At 33.3% G+C, this 17,298-nt stretch overlaps 2 protein-coding genes across 2 annotated transcripts; both read left to right on the top strand.

The window, feature by feature from the left end:
• On the top strand, positions 1 to 2,044 carry LOC120251519 (anthocyanidin 5,3-O-glucosyltransferase-like). The gene has a single exon (XM_039260062.1). The coding sequence runs from the start codon at positions 163 to 165 to the stop codon at positions 1,561 to 1,563; it is 1,401 nt and encodes a 466-aa protein (XP_039115996.1). The 5' UTR covers positions 1 to 162; the 3' UTR covers positions 1,564 to 2,044.
• Positions 2,045 to 5,805: 3,761 nt separating this feature from the next.
• LOC120251518 (UDP-glycosyltransferase 88A1-like) lies at positions 5,806 to 7,585 on the top strand. Its single transcript, XM_039260061.1, has one exon. The coding sequence runs from the start codon at positions 6,041 to 6,043 to the stop codon at positions 7,487 to 7,489; it is 1,449 nt and encodes a 482-aa protein (XP_039115995.1). The 5' UTR covers positions 5,806 to 6,040; the 3' UTR covers positions 7,490 to 7,585.
• Positions 7,586 to 17,298: the final 9,713 nt, after the last annotated feature.

The following is a 17,298-nucleotide window of genomic DNA, read 5'->3' on the forward strand; positions in this document are numbered from 1 at the left end:
TACAGAAAGTGTGAACGTCGACAAGCTAGCTCATCCTGGCATCGACATAATTACTCTCACGTAATGACAAACTAAACCGGCCAATCGCAATATTTCTTAATAATAAGGACGCACAATTCCCCATCACATACCACCTCCTCCTCCTCCTCCTCCTCCTCCTCCATGGACACTGTGGTTCTCTACCCGGTCACCGGCATCGGCCACCTTGCACCTATGACCGAGTTCGCCAAGCTCCTCGTCGCCCAAGGCTTCTCCGTCGCCATCCCCATCCTTCCACCTATGCATCCCTCGGTTTCCACTTCCGATACAGATTACTACATCAACTGCATCTCTTCCTCTCATCCTTCCATTGCCTTCCACCGCCTGCCACCCTTCACCGACGAATGCTCTTCCACGAACGTCGGCGTCCGCTTTTTCTCGAAACTCCGAGCCGCCAACCCTCTTCTCCGTGACCTCCTACAGTCCATCTCACAGACATCCAACATCCGCGCCATCCTCACGGATTTCTTCTGCACCGAAGCCTTCGAGGTTGCCGCCGATCTCCAGCTACCAGCCTACGTCTTCTTCACCTGTAGCGCCTTCATTCTTGCCTATTTCCTCTACCTCCCCACCTTACACAGCGAGATGACATCCGGCACACGTGAACTCGGAGAAACCCCCATCCACCTCCCTGGTTTACCACCTATCCCAGCTTCTCATTTGCCAAATTTCATGCTTGATCGGGACGAGGGATTACAAGCCTTAGTCAATGCATTCTCACGCCTCCCAGAACCCAAAGGTATCATCCTCAACTCATTCGAGTTTCTGGAGTCCAGAACACTGAAGACTATACGCGAAGGACACTGCCTCCCCAACAGAGAGACACCACCAGTGTACTGCGTGGGGCCGTTGATCAGTGAAAATGAAGGAGGAGAGAGGCACGAGTGTTTAGCATGGCTCGACAAGCAGCCCAAAGGGAGTGTTGTTTTCCTGTGCTTCGGGAGCGGGGGACGCCTCCAGGCGGAGCAAGTCAAAGAGATCGCCATGGGGCTGGAGAGAAGCAAGCAGAGGTTTCTCTGGGTTGTGCGAAGCCCACCTGATCCGGAAAATAGGTTCCCGAGTTCTGACGAGGTAAATCTTGACACGCTTCTCCCTGTTGGGTTTGTGGAACGAACGGAAGGAAGGGGAATGGTGGTGAAGGCGTGGGCGCCGCAAGTGGAAGTGCTGAACCACGAGGCCACAGATGGGTTCGTGACTCACTGCGGGTGGAACTCTGTGCTAGAGGCGGTGTGCGCCGGAGTAGGGATGATAGCGTGGCCGCTGTATGCTGAGCAGAAGATGAACAAGGTGGTGTTGGTGGAGGAGATGAAGCTGGCGGTGGAGATGAAGGGTTATGATAAAGCAATGGTGGTGGCGGAGGAGGTTGAGAAGCGCGTGAGGTGGCTCATGGAGTCCGATGGTGGAAAGGAGCTGAGGAACAAAGCTAAGGAGATGAAGGATCCTGCGATGGCTGCTTTCAGTAATGGCGGGTCATCACGTGTTGCCGTGTTGGAGCTCGTTTCGCAGTGGAAAAGACGGTGTTGATTATGATTGATGCTTTACAATCACGGGGCATGTTGGCATCCTATGCATGTTTTGGTTTTTCCTAGAACTTAGTAGAACTTATAGCAGGTAAAATAATTTTCACATGTTAATGCATGGATTATTGGATTCAATTAAAATGGACTTAGTTATGATCAAGTTCTTTTCCAAACTTTCCCAAATTTTGCCTCTTTGTGGGCATTCATTCCCGCTGGGATATGTAGACTTTTCTTATGTTACTTCATATACCGTTGTCTGTACTCTGGCTTGATTTTTTATGAAAATTTCCGGTGATTTTTTTTTTTAAAAAAAAATACTCAATATGTTGTTTTTTATGGCGATTTCAATGGGATTGTAGGTGTCACACTTGACCCCGGCTCGTCAGACCCGATGTGTCAATAAACGGCCACACACCTATAAGGTCGAGACCCAGTTGGCGTATAAGGCCTCAAAATCCGATTCTCAAAAACAATGAGCTATTAAACTTTTGATCTGAAAAAAAAAAAAATTAAACAATAGATTATGATCTTGACAGCTCAGAAAGTATTAACTAAAAACTATCGAGATCATAAAAGTTTCAAAATTTCAAAACTCAAATAAGTATAATAAAATACAAGTTTATCATAATAAAATTTAGAAGTTAAGTTTTTCAATAAAATATAACTGATCAAAAAATCAAACATATATGTTCCACAAATAACTATTGCTAAAACAAAATGTCAAAGGTCATATGTTTACCTTCGGTGACCTGAGGCAGAATATCAGAGCTCATAAGTTTACCTTCGGTGACCCGAGCCAGAATTATCAAAAGCGGTTATTCTTTACCGACGGAACGGTGCGAAACTATAATTTCTATTTCACAGATACATGTCGACACGGTCAATTTTTAACCCCCAAAGTTATTGCAAAGTTAGTTGGGACTACAAGTTGTTATGTCAAAATACGTAATGTCCAAATATTTATCATAACTGAATACATAAATTTGATGATCCCGTTTTCAGATAAAAATAATTCAAAGTCATTTCCAAAACTAAATACTTACACATGAATTTCTAATAGTAAATAAATAAGTAATTCAAAATATAATTCGAAATAATAAGCATTTTTCTCAAAAAATTTCAGAAATTCAAAATATGGGATACTTGCCTAATTAACGGTAAGATTTCAAATTCTTTCACCTATTGAGTTTTCTGAGGAAGCCTTGGATTTGGGAATAAGCCATTAAAATTACAAGTAAATCAAATTCTCAAATTCACACGAATGCAAAAACATAATCAAGACACTAACAAAACTATCAAGGTCGATACTAACAACCAATTCCTCTACGAACCTTAAGATTGACATCAGCATAGTTTTGCGAACTCTAACCCCAAATCAGAAACTTCAAACTTCTGAAAAACTAGACATCCACATCTATAACATATCCAAATCTCACAATGATTTGAGATCTACAGAATTTAAGCCATCGCTTTTAAAAATCATAAATATGCAAAACAACAATTTCAAGCATACCTCTTCCAATAAAAATATCTCACAACATATAACTTCAAATAAGATCAAACTTTAAGAGCATATAATTAACTCAAAATGGAACAACTTTCTTATTAAACATAAGTCCTGATTCAACTTCTAAGATCAACAAATTCTCAAATCAATCTTCATGATTTCTGCAAAAATGTCATTGAACACATATATACAAATCTGATCATATCTCTCAATTTACAGTGGTAAAAATTCTAAAATTTGGCAAAGGAAAAGATAACATCATCTTCTACAACTTTTTTATATAAGTCTAAATCTAAATCAGACTCTACAATCTTGAAATAAATTAATAAATTCTCAAGGGCTGCACAAAAAAACTATCTGTGTCACCCGAGTTTAAAGCCTATAATTTACAGGATACTACTCCAAAAATTCTGAAATTTGGAAGGTACTTAGCCAATGTCAAAATCTACAAGTTTCTTATTTTACTCTTCTCAAATTAATCTCAAACTCCTCAAATAAGAAGCTAACCTTACCGATCCATCACTAATATCCGACATTAACATATAAAGATCTAGAAAATTAACAATGATAATTCTACAATATTTTTCAAAAATCCGAAGAAGAGGGTTCTCACCTCATCAATAACAGTGAATCAATCAAACCCGTGACGGCGAGATCCTTCTCTTTTTCTCATTGGCGACATCACCCGTAAATAGGAGGAAAAAGATGAGACTAGGTCTTTTTCTTTTCCTAATGGCCGAAGAGATGTTTAGAGTTTTGAAACTGAAAACAAAATTAACAGTTAGGATTAAAAGATAATATCAATGATTATGATTTAATTAAGGAGCGAGGCTCACATTAGGTGAATAATTTTGATATGCATTCAAAATCAAGAAGATTATGCTCCAACTGTCTTAATCGGCAGATGGTGGACTTTGTTCTGATCATGGTACATGCTATAAATATGTATATATATATATACCTTTTAATAAAAGGGGCTTTTGCAGGTGTACCCCTACAAAATTTTGAAAATACATATTTTTCCCTGAATAAAAGTTAATTGCATACATACCCTTGAATAATATACATAATTGCGTATATAACTTGGGGTTCAAATTAGTTAAAAAACCATCCATTAACAAACAACAAGTATATAAAATTATCATTATACCATTGCATATATATCCTTGAAAAGTATTTTTTAAGTTGTATAAGGGTTATTTTGGACCTTTTGTATATCTTAATCCAAGTTATAACCATAGTTAATCAAGTTTGATTACCGGAATCTAACAGTAGGGGCATATCCGCAATTACCTATATTTTTTAAGAGTATATATACAATTATGTTTTTTCTGAGGGTAAATATACAATTATAAAACTTTTGAGGGGTTTATAACGAATTCTCCCTTAATAAAATAATTAATAGTACTTATTTCGCTTTTTCCAAATGTGGACATAGTTGCTGCTTTTACTCAAACAAAATAAAACATAAATAATTTTAATATAATTTTTTTTTCTAATATCTCTCGAATATCTTTTTTTTTATAATCTTAATGGTCTATTACCTTTAATATTTTCATTTCAAGTTACTAACTTTCAAAGATTATGATTTGGTGTATTACTTTTAATTTTTATTATAATTTGACTACTTAAAAATATGCAGTTATAATGATCTGATATGGCATATTTGAGAAAAAATATGTCAAGTAGTGCATCACATATGATGGTCATTAATGATATATGTTTAGATGACTAAATTATAACAAAAACTTAAAATAGAGAATGAAATCATAACTATTAAAAATTTGGTGACCTAAATAAAAATACATGAAAAGATAAAAGATGATTTATATTGTTTACCTTTTTATTTTTTACTTTTATAAAATATGGGATGCGCATATTAAGAACATGCATAAATATAAAGTTAGTCTCTCAACAAATCTACGGTTTTGCTCTATGAAAACTAAAATTGAAATTGTTCTCCTCAATAAAACATAAACACCCTATACATTAAATCGGATACCAATAAATTAAGATGTCCTTAACATTTATTATTATTATTATTATTATTATTATTATTTTCCTTCAGTCGTTTGAAACAAGCAAAAACAAATTAAGGACAATCTTTAAATTAAATAGGTACAAAAATCAAGCTCTAGTATTAATTCCCTGCCCAAACCATTATAGAAAAACAGCTAAAAAAGGCTTCACTGTCCATGGATATTGTGGATCTGTGGTGCTCTTACCCTCCATGTGGTTGGCCACCACATCTCACTCATTAGTCACTACAATGTGTCGAGTAATTTTCTTGGTTGAGCACTAACCTTTGAACATATTTCAATTTGAGCACTAACATTCAAAATGTATCAAAATTAGCACTAACATTTAATTTGGTTATACCGGTGAGGTTGTTGGGGTTTTCTGGTGAGAATTCAGTCACGTGGACACTTGACTCTACCTCATCTTCACTCGTGAACATTGCCACATCAACAAGTGAGGGCAAAAAGAGGAAAAAGATGATCAGAACAGAGAATGAAGAGGCTGATGTGGCAGTTAACATGGAAGAGAAGTGCACATCTGGAGAAATTCTCGATGTGGTAGCCTCAGGGCGTGAAGATGATGTAGAGTCCGAGCGTCTACGCCATCGAATTCTAAATTTGAAAACCCCAATAATCTCACCAATGAAATCAAATTAAATGTTAACGCTCACTTTGATACATTTTTGAATGTCGTGCTCAAATTAAAAATATGACCAAAAATACCGGCAATGTGTCACTAGTCACTACAATGCGTCTTTCAAGAGACAAAAAAATAAAACAGTAATAGTAGATTTTATATGTAAAGAAAATAATGAGAGGACGGCAAGGCAGGCAATTGCAAACATATGGGACCATATAATTAATAACTATAGGTTTGTGCTGCAAAGGGTACCACACCTGTTATCTCCGAGAACGAAAAACAGATCAAAGCCTCAGCATCCCTACAACCACCGTCCATGGATAACACAGTGGTGCTCTTCCCGTCCAGTGGCGTCGGCCACCTCGCGCCCATGACCGAGTTCGCCAAGCTCCTAGTTTCCCACGGTCTCTCGGTCTCCATCGTCGTCCTCCCACCTTTCTCCCCCTTCTCCACAGCATCCTCCGTTAATAACTTCATCTCCGCCGTCACCTCCCACCCCTCCATCACCTTCCACCATCTCCCTCCAATCCCAGTCTCCCACTCCCCTCTTCCAACTTCAAAACCCAGCCGTTCCCCCCTCTTACCCCTCTTCCTTTTCCTCCGCGCCGTAAACCCCTACCTCCGTGACCTCCTCCGCTCCATCTCCCAAACATCCAAGATTCGCGCCATTCTTCTCGACTTCTTCTGCACCGAGGCCTTACACGTCGCCGCTGAAATCCAAATCCCTGCTTACATCTTCTCCGCCTCCAGCTCTTTCATCATCGCTTACTTTCTTTATCTCCCCACACTATACAACGAGATAACAGAGCATTTCCAAGACCTCGGAGAAACTCCCATCCACTTCCCCGGTATGCCACCAATTCCGGCCTCACACTTGCCCTCCGCCGTGCAAATGCATGACGATATATACCGAACATACGTTAATTATTTAGCCCGCTTACCTGAATCCAAAGGCATCGTCATCAACTCATTCGAGTATCTTGAATCCAGAACACTGAAGACGATATCACAAGGTCTCTGCTTGCAAGGCAGAGTGACACCGCCAGTGCACTGCGTTGGGCCATTGATTACTGGAAGAGCAGCAGCAGAGAGACACGATTGTTTGGCTTGGCTTGACAAGCAGCCTAAAGGGAGCGTCGTGTTCCTCTGCTTCGGGAGCATGGGACGGTTCCCGGCGGAGCAAATCAAGGAGATCGCTATAGGGCTGGAGAGAAGCGAGCAGAGGTTTCTATGGGTGGTGCGAAGCCCACTGGACACCGAAAATATGTTTAGGAGTGCTGGTGATGCAGATCTTGACAGTCTTCTTCCTGCCGGGTTTGGGGATCGAACGGAAGGGAGAGGAATGGTGGTGAAGGATTGGGCACCGCAAGTGGAGGTGCTGAACCACGAGGCCACGGGTGGCTTTGTGACGCACTGCGGATGGAACTCGGTGCTGGAGGCGGTGTGCGCTGGAGTGGGGATGATAGCGTGGCCATTGTATGCTGAGCAGAAGATGAACAAGGTGGTGTTGGTGGAGGAGATGAAGCTGGCGGTGGAGATGAAGGGTTATGATAAGGGAATGGTGACGGCGAAGGAGGTGGAGACGCGCGTGAGGTGGTTTATGGAGTCCGATGGTGGGACGGAGCTGAGGGAGCGAGCTAAGGAGATGAAGGATCGCGCTGCGGCGGCTGTCAGTGATGGAGGGTCATCTCACGCCACTGTGGTCAAGCTCACCGGCGAGTGGAAAAAAGTTCTTGCTGACATAGTTCAAATTCAATGTGGTTAATTTAACAATAAAGTGATGGTTGTGTTCTTCAGTTATAGTCTTATAGAAAGTAGAAATAATTGAAAGGCTTAAATCAATTCAGTTTTTATTGATTTATTCTATATTATACATTACATAAAACCAAAAATTATTTTTAAAATTTTTGCATTTTTTTTAATTATATATCACAATGAGTATTTTTTAGTACCATGCATGGTACTTTTTTATGGTATTTTAGTAATTAATTTAAAAAATACTACCATGCATGATACTTTTTTACGGTATTTTAGTAATTAATTTAAAAAATACTCATTTTTAGTATATAATTTTAAAAATATAATATTAAAAAAAAGCTATATTAGTTTTTTTTATGTAAAACTCTAAAGAGTTCTAAGAAAAAAATTAACATAAAGTGAGGTTAAAGTATTGTTGAGTTTGTGAGTGTGCTTTATATTTGTACCCGTATTTGATTTAAAATAAGAATGTTTGTGTAAAAAAATATTATATTACATAAAATTCTATTTTAATTAATTAATTATAAATAAAAAAGAAAATAAATTTTTATTAATATACTATATAGCTAAAGATCTAAAGATTTAAAAGCTTTTCAATAAATGAAAGAAAAGGTCAAATTCAGCATTAAATTATTTGATTCCCTTAGTAATAAATAATAATCATCAATGTAACACCAGTTCTTAGGACTTGGGAGGACTCCTGTTGTCAGCGATGTCGTCACTGACCCTTGTACCACCTCTTCAACTACCTTTCCCTTTGCCAATTACTGTATCAATTATTTTTTTTCCTTTTCCTATGAAACTCTTGCAACCTATGGTGTGTTCGCTTGCATAATAGTTGTGGCGCAAATGCAAGGCTTCCTCTTGTCCCAATTCATAGTGTCAAACAATTAGGTGTTCCGGTAATCTGCCCCATGTGAAACAAAATGTACTTACTTTTTTTGTCCAGATTTTCTAGGGCTGCTCTAAAATCTTAATATCTATGTCCAGATATTTCAACAATTACTTGTGTCCACTGTTATATAGCAATAGAAACTTGGACCACTTGCTTTTTAGCTGTCTTGCCGTCTCTGCAAATTGGGTGAATTATTACAATTTTTTCCTTGTCCCACATACCATCTTCACCATTAAAGAGGTTTGCAGTTTTTGAATGCGTAATTGTGCCTTCACTCACAAGGGCATGAGAGATTATTTTATCCATGAGATCTGTTCCACAAATTTGCCATATTGTCATGTCTTTTTGTCAGTTATTTTGCTTTTGTTGTTTTTGTGTTGTTTTTTTAATTAAATTATGATTTCATTCATTTTTATAATAACAAAAAAAAATCATAATATCTATTCCGCTATAACGAAGTGATTCTTATTCTTTCTTGCATACAAAAAAATATATATATTTTATTGTCATTGTAATATGGTGATTCTTATTCTTTGTTATGTATAAAAAAAATTATTGTATTTATTTTCTACAAGATACAAATAATATCTCTATTTTAAAAAAAATAAATTGTAATTTAATAATTCAAAACTGACACTTTAAACTTTTACAAATTAGTGGTTTATGTGATAATATTATTGTAATACATATCACCTATTGTAATATATTTCATAAACAAGAAAAAACATACTATTATATATACAAATTGATTTTTAAATATTAAATATAATTGAATTTGTTAAATAAATTTTATTAAAAATATAACCACATCAAATTGTTTTATAAAAAAAATAAGTATTTTTTAGTTTGTATTTAATATCTATTGTTATATATTAAAAAAAATATTTATTTAAATAAATATAATTCTTTTCATAAAAAATATACCATATCATGTTCACATTTGGTAACTTTTTCCCTTATCCCAAGTGAGAGGTGGGTGGGGTGTGATTTGGGCTAGGGGTGCTTGCGCCTTGTCTTTTTTGGCCCATGAAATATATATATATATATATATATACATATAATTATTAACATATTAATAATTGTAATTCACATGTAAAAACATAAAAACCGTGGCACTCGTGATCACCACTAATAATGATATTTTTTTTTTCCCTACCAAGTTCTGCTTGAATTGATGTAGAACTGAAGCAAAATTTATCTCGAGCTTAAACTCAAATGAGATAATCAATAAACTTCAAAAGACAAATTTCTTTGGGGTAGATGAGTGGGTTTGCCTTAAACCTCAACCATACAAACAACATTTATTGGTATTGCAGTTGCATAAAGCATATAAACTCAATTTAAAATATTTTGAAATATAAATTGTTAGCTATAAAATATAAATTGTAAATTACCTCTCTGCCGACTCCTTGGCATCTTGTATTTTAAACAAATATAAAAAATTTGATTCTACTAAGTAAGCAATATGTATACCACTATTACAACAACAAAATGGTATTTAAGTAATTCTCCTCCAAAATCTAAGGTTTAGGTTTAAATCGACGATACTCTTGACCCTCTCCTTCTGCCTCTATTCATAACATATAAGAATTTACTAGGTTTTGTCAATGTGACCTACGTCTATATTTAGAGAGATAAATTTTACTTAATATTTCTTGAGAAAAGCTAATGCAACAATTATAAGAGACCTTAAAATCAAAAATACATAATACAACACCCAAGAAATCCGGTTCAAATTGCTCCAAATAATACATAAAATAAATGGGATCGGTTTGTAACTACCATAGACCTCAAATTTTTGAAAAGGAGGATAAACCACTTCAATTAAGGAAAATCTCAAATTTTTTTCCCTCTAGCTCCCAAAATGTTAGGTCATGCCATAATTTTGAACAGGTTTTAAAGGATTCAAAATATCTCAACAATAAATACTCACATTAGATTAAAAATTATATCACATTTGCACATTAGGTTAAAAATTATATCCCATTTTTGACAAAAACCTTTATGTCATGCATCAATAAAAAAAATTGTGACATTATGTAATTCTTTGTAATTACTAATGCTATATATTTATACAGAATGAGACTATCATGAATATTTATATTTTAATGATATATATATATATATATATCATGAAATAATTAAGACATACATATCCAAATGAAATAGTCACTAATAATGTGCAGTAGTATTAATGGCACAATGTTAAAACTATTTTTAAAAAATAATGTTATATAATCATTACAATATATTGATGACGAAATGAGAACTTTAGCAAATATTATTAGTACAGAAAAATTTGATGCCACATATTTGTGAGATGCTTCTATGTGATGATATGAAGTTTCATTACATACAATATTCTATTTGTAAAATTCAGTAGTGATTTTCAATCTTCATCATATTATATATACTTTTTGTAACCAACCTATGAGAAATGCATCATATAGCAAATCGTCATTAATTATCTAATTATTACAATGAAAGTTGTAAACCATCATATAGCAAATCGTCATTAATCATCTAATTATTACAATGAAAGTTGTAAACCTCAACATATAAGACATTTGTGTGTTACTATAATCAAGGTTGAGATCATCCACTTGTTCTTCCCTGTACTGTTCCCAATGAATTGAGGTAAGAACTTCTGTTGTTAATTCTCTTCAACAATAATTTAGTTGTTGAATTTGAAGAAATATAAATTGCATGTTATAGAGTATAGATTCTAATTTACCTCTTTGCCTACTCCTTGACATCCTGTACTATAAACAAACATAAAAAGTTCGATTCTACTAAGCAACATGTACAACTACCATTGTTACAACAAACAAAAATGGTATTTAATTAATTCTCCTCCAAAATCTAAGGTCTACGTTTAAATAGTTTCAAAATCAATGGATGATTTGTGTCATGTGCACATTATCTCTATTTCACATGAGTTAAATCCTCGAACCCGCTCTCATCACGTGGACGCACGTGAACAAGATACAACATTACACTTGAATTAATTGTTTACTATCCTACATGAGAAACTTATGTTAGTGTCTGGTTTTGGCCCTCTTGTTCATTGTCAAATAAACAGGAATAAAATACTACAAATATTTGTAAGTAAATTTTAAGTGAACTATTTAAAATAGTCAATTGTGTATACTAAATTTCTACTCACATGCGCAAAGATCATGGATTGAATTCTCACCACTCGCATAGGATGAGAGGCGCATGAGTCCTTGGTACGCTGAAAAAACATGTGCACACTCTAATATAACTTGTTAATATTTATTAAAAATAAAATAAAAACATTGGTATCAATAACTAACCACAGAAAAAAGTTTTATTTTTAGTTACTAAAATTGCTCATACAATTTGTAGATGAAGAGGAATGCAAGCCTCATCAAACTAGAAATGATAATAAAATTTCACCCAAAAAGTGGTTGGCACACTCAGCAAGGGAAACCTTTGTGTTCGTCTAGATTGAGATTTTCTGTGTTGCATTACCAACTAATCCAAACAAAAATATAAATATATACAAAACCTATCAAAAAGTTGAAATTTAATTAATCAAAATAAGTTGATGAAAAAAAAACAATAAGCCTCCACTTCTTAGAAAATTTAATGGATTTACAGAAAATGCAACGTTTAGCGAGTGATTTCGATATCTAAAAGGAGATTAGTGGTTGTGTTTAGTACATTTTGATATTTTATGTCTTTGTGTGTTTGGGTTTTCATATTTTTAGATTCGTGTTTACTCGATGTTGTTAGTGTTGCTATCTCTATTGTTAGTGAACTTCTAAGTTGTTGTCAGTTCTCTCTCTGTATTTTTTTATATTTTTGCTAGTTTCCCATTATTTTTTTTTACCAATGTAATATTTATAATTTATTTATTTTTTAAAAAAAATATTGATGCTCTTGACACTGAAATTAAAAGAAATTTTTTTTTTAAATTGATGTCATTTTTATGAATGTATTTATTTACATATATGATATGTTACATTAAAGCCATTTTTCAGTAATTAAATTTTAATAATTAATGATGGGAATAATATAAAACTAAATTGTTTTTTAGATTAATTAAAGTGGAAATTGCCAAAATAACCCCCTAAGTTTATAATATTTCCAAAAACACCCTATTAATTTGGGAATCCCTAAAAACCCCTTCCTTTTAAATACAATGAATTTGAAACCCCCCAGGCATTTAATGGAGTTAGTTTTAAATTTTTTGGACGAAATTATCCCTAGCATGGGAAGTTGTGGCAAGTGAGACGTGGTTTGACCATAACGCCCTTTGCTGCAATAATTTTTTCTCTTTAAGGGTCTGTTTGGCTGCAAAATAAAAAAAATATGGCATAATTTTATTATGTAGGACCTCAAATTGATTATTACAGAAATTGTGGCATATTTTATTATTATAGAATGAGTGTTTGGTTAACAAAATAAAAAAAAATTAAGGAGAATAGGTGATCGACTACCCACTACAACAAAAAACACTTATTGTGACATTTTTAAAACAACATTTTTGGCAAATGTCACGGCAAACCAATAAAATGACTTTTAAGCGATAATTGTGATAAGTGTTGGTATTCTTTTATTTATTCCTACATTTATAATGACATTTCTACTTATAGTCACAAAAGGTTTTTATTTTGCGATATTTTTCAATATTTTAGCAACATTAAAAGAAATGTCAGTACAATATTATTTGTTAAGACGCTTGTTATGACCTATGTAACAAATGTCATAATCCAATATGACTTTAATTGCATCAATTTATTATGATATATTTGAAAACACCATTTTAAATTAGGATATGTATCTATCTATATTCAAAAAATATGAACGATAATTTAAAATTTAAAAAAGTGGTATTTAAGGGAAAATAAAAGCATCAATATTTTAATTTTCAAGAGTGCCAAAAACAGTTTTTTTTTTTTATGAACGCCAAAACCTACGCGGCTTATAGATTCATGATCTATATATAAGACAAGAAAAACCCCCTCATAGTGTAAAAGGCCAAAAATAAAGTTTTTATCAGGAGATAAAGTAAGTATCTCGATTTTACTTTATTTCAGAATATTTTTTAGCATTGTTTTTTCTTGCAATATTATTTAAATATTTAACTTGTTATTCATTATGGTAAATGATTGATAGATGATTAAGTTTTTAATTAGTTTTTGTTATGAAAACAAGCATGATAAATTAATTAATCTAATTCTAGGGTTTGAGAATATTTTTTAAAAGAAAAAGAAGAAGAAGATTGAATTTAATTAGGATGAGATCTCCAAAACATCCCTTTTTTGTTGAAAATTAAAATATGTTTTGGTTTTTCTCCTTGCCGACAGTGATAATGGGGTGGTCATGACATGGATGCGAGGCTTCAATCCTTGAAATTGCCATTTAGTTTATTTTATTTAATCCTAATTTTGTTGAAGTTTTACAATTTGTCCCCTTTTTTTTATTTTTTATAGGACTCTTACTATACTTACGAGGGCACACATATAGTTTTGGTAAAGTTTTACAATTTGTCCCTTATATAATTTTTATTTCTTATAGTGTTCTTGTTACAATTATGGCTCACACATAGCTTTGTTGAAGTTTTATATTTCATCATTTTATTCCAAGTTAAATTATTTAAAGGTTCTTATTATGGTTATGACACACATACATAAACTGAGATAAATTATATATTCTCATTCAATATAAAAATAGCTTATTTGTATTCTTTTTTATGCAAATTATATATGCTCCACATGGTTTTATTTTTTATTTGTATTTCAAATTTGTATCATTGATTCTAATATATTATATATGTCTACTTTTAATTTAACTTTTATTGTTATATTACCTTTATCTTATTAAATGTAAAAAGTTTTATAGGCGGGAGATGCTACAAGTAGTCCTTATTCTCAATTAGCTACTCAATTTCATTTTAGTAATAATGATCTGGTACAATTTTTATAATATCATCTTATTATATTTTTAAATTATTAAAATCATAAATTGTATTATTTATTTATCTTTTTTTCTTTTTTAATTGATTTAAATAGACCTTGATGTATTTGTTTATTTTATTTTGCAGATAAGAGATCACTATAATAAATTTAAACCCAATTCTACGGATTGAAACCTTAGCTTTATTATAAAAGTTATTTTTTTTAAAGATTTGTAGATCATTTTGACATTGTTTTAATTATTTTAAAATTTTTAAAATTATAAATTATATTATTTATTTATCTTTTTTCTTTATTAATTGATTTAGATAGATACTAACGTATTTATATATTTTATTTTGCAATCATCATAACAAATTTAAAGGCATGCAATTATACGGATTGAAGCCTTAGCTTTATTATAATTTTTGAAAGTTATTTTTTAAATATTTGTAGATAATGTTGACATTATTTTTAATTAGTGTTTTTAATGCTACGTTTGATTTTTTTAAATTTTTTTGATGAATAGTTTTTTTATTAATATTTTTGTTAAATTATGCAAATTAATTTTTATAGAATTTAAATTATATCTCATATTTTTATTTAATTAAATCATATATAAATATTGTTTAAATTAATATTGTGAAAAAAATTATACAATATCCTTATACCAACATTTATAAATGACACTTAATTTTAAAATTAGATAAGATTAATAACTTTTACTAACATTTACAAATATCGACTTCAATTGGTATTCATATATAATTGATATTTTATTAAACCAATGTTTACAAAAGGTCGATATAAGTACTTTAAGAGATCTTTAACAAATGTTATTATATAATCTCTATAACAACAATTATAAATATTGCAATATTTCAAAATTAATGTGATAAAAACTTATGGCGATATCTACAAATGTTGTAAAAAGTGTTGCTTAAGCCATATACAAATGTTGAAATAAAATCCATATTGAGACTATTTACAAATGTTGGAATATATAGGTACCAAAGTTTCTTAGAAATGTCACAACAAAGTATACCGACTGTGGCAATTGTGACATATAATCTACATTTGTTACAAAAATCAGTATAGAGCTATTCCGATGATTTTTTGTTATTGTACGACATATGTCAAATGTCACAAAAATCCTATTTTGTTGTAGTGACCGGACCGCCGGTGGACCGGTGGCCGGTCGCCGGAGGTTGGCCAGACCACCGATGGACCACCGGCCGATGGCCGGACTACTGGTGGTCGGTCGTCAGAGGCCACCGGTAGTCAATTGGAGCATTGGTGGACCACTGGCCGGTCGTCGAAGGTCGGCCAGACCATCGGTGGACAGCCGGTGTGTCACCGGAGGCCAGCCGGACCAGTGGACGGTCGCTGGAGGATGGCCGGACTGCCGATCGCTGGTCGCTGGAGGAGAGCAGGACTACCAGTCGCTGGTCGCCGGAGGCAGGCCGGACCGGTGGGTGATCGACGGAGGTTGGCCGGATCGTCGGTGGACCGATGGCTAGTGGCTGGATCAAAATGAAGAGAGTGACTTTTTGCAATGAGAAAATATTCCACTCTTAGTGGAATACTTTTTAATGCCATAATACCTATATTATGCAATAATTTTATATTCTAAAATAAGTACCCAAACAACCAATATGGCATAATTCTCAGAAAATGTTAAATTATGCCATATTGTACGGATTATGCCATAATTTCTGGCTATCCAAACAAGCCCTAAGAGGAATCAGTTTTTTTTCTTGGTTAATCCCCAGAGAACACCATTATTGGTGCTGGTTTCTTTTTTCTCTCTTCATCTCTTCAGCTTTTCCTTTTTCAAAGTTGTCGTTGCCTGAACATCTTCTGTAGGATATATTGGACCACTGCCTCGAAGGAGAACTCCCACTCAACTCTTTGGCATTTCATTAGTTTGCGCTCCAAGATATTAAGGCGAGGTGGATGCCGTTGAAGATGTTGTGCAGTTTCTTTTTGTTTTGATATTCTGTGGGTTTCTTTTTAGTTTGATTTCTAAAGTATTCTATTAGAAAGAGAAATTTTTCGGTTTCATGGTGTGATTATTGGATGATCTTGTAGTTTGTAGGAAGATTTTTCGGCAAGAGTTTTGTTTGTTTTTCATTTTCGTTTGTGTACATAATCAAAAGCGATAATATTGTGTTGAAAGAGATTTTTCGATTGTTTTGCAATTTCATTGTGATGTCCGACTCGATCCACATTTGTCTAGGACGGCCAGGTTTAATTTTGAATGTAAATATTGTTATTTCTTTTTAACTATCGATTGTTCTATTTAAGTTTCAAAGTTTATGTTTAAATATCAATGTTTCTGTTTAACTACGACATTTTCTATTTAAATTTCATCATTTCTTTTTAAATTTGCATTTATTTACGAAAACGATTTTCATAAATAAGAAGCAAATTGTATAATAATATGCGATAGTTTGTGGCAAACATATGTAACGAATATAAGTAATTATTTATGCTTAGTTGGCGATAGTTCTTTGCAAGATCTACGATTGTGTCCGCACTCGTGGTAGTGAAGTGAGTTTTTTAAATGGTTAGCGCCTGCAAAACGTTGTCCGACATGCAATGAAAAAACTTCAAAATGATCTAACGAGTAAGGAAGGCCTATTAAATCGCCAGGGTGGCCTTAAGGTGGGACGGATACGCTCGTAGAATCCAAATACCTACTAAAATCATTTCTGTTTAAACTGAAACTGGATATATTTAAACAGAGACATAACATTTTAAACAGAGACTTGATAAATTTAAACGGAAACATTTATGCTTAAACAAAAAACTGTATAATTTTAAACGAAAACAAGGACATGACAATAATAGTTGAGAAAAAACATAAGTTTTAAGCGGAAAATGGGATAATTAATCAATAATTAACTTGTACAACTATGTTTATGTTTAAATATCATTGTTTCATTTTAAATTTGAGTTTGTTTATGAAAACGATTTTCATAAATAACGAGCAAA

This window comes from Dioscorea cayenensis, chromosome 20 (assembly GCF_009730915.1).
Source record: "Dioscorea cayenensis subsp. rotundata cultivar TDr96_F1 chromosome 20, TDr96_F1_v2_PseudoChromosome.rev07_lg8_w22 25.fasta, whole genome shotgun sequence".
Classification (NCBI taxonomy): Eukaryota; Viridiplantae; Streptophyta; class Magnoliopsida; order Dioscoreales; family Dioscoreaceae; genus Dioscorea; species Dioscorea cayenensis.

Bases quoted from the DNA above. Each gene is read 5' to 3' on its own strand.
- LOC120251519 (XM_039260062.1), top strand. From the start codon at position 163: ATGGACACTGTGGTTCTCTACCCGGTCACCGGCATCGGCCACCTTGCA.
- LOC120251518 (XM_039260061.1), top strand. From the start codon at position 6,041: ATGGATAACACAGTGGTGCTCTTCCCGTCCAGTGGCGTCGGCCACCTC.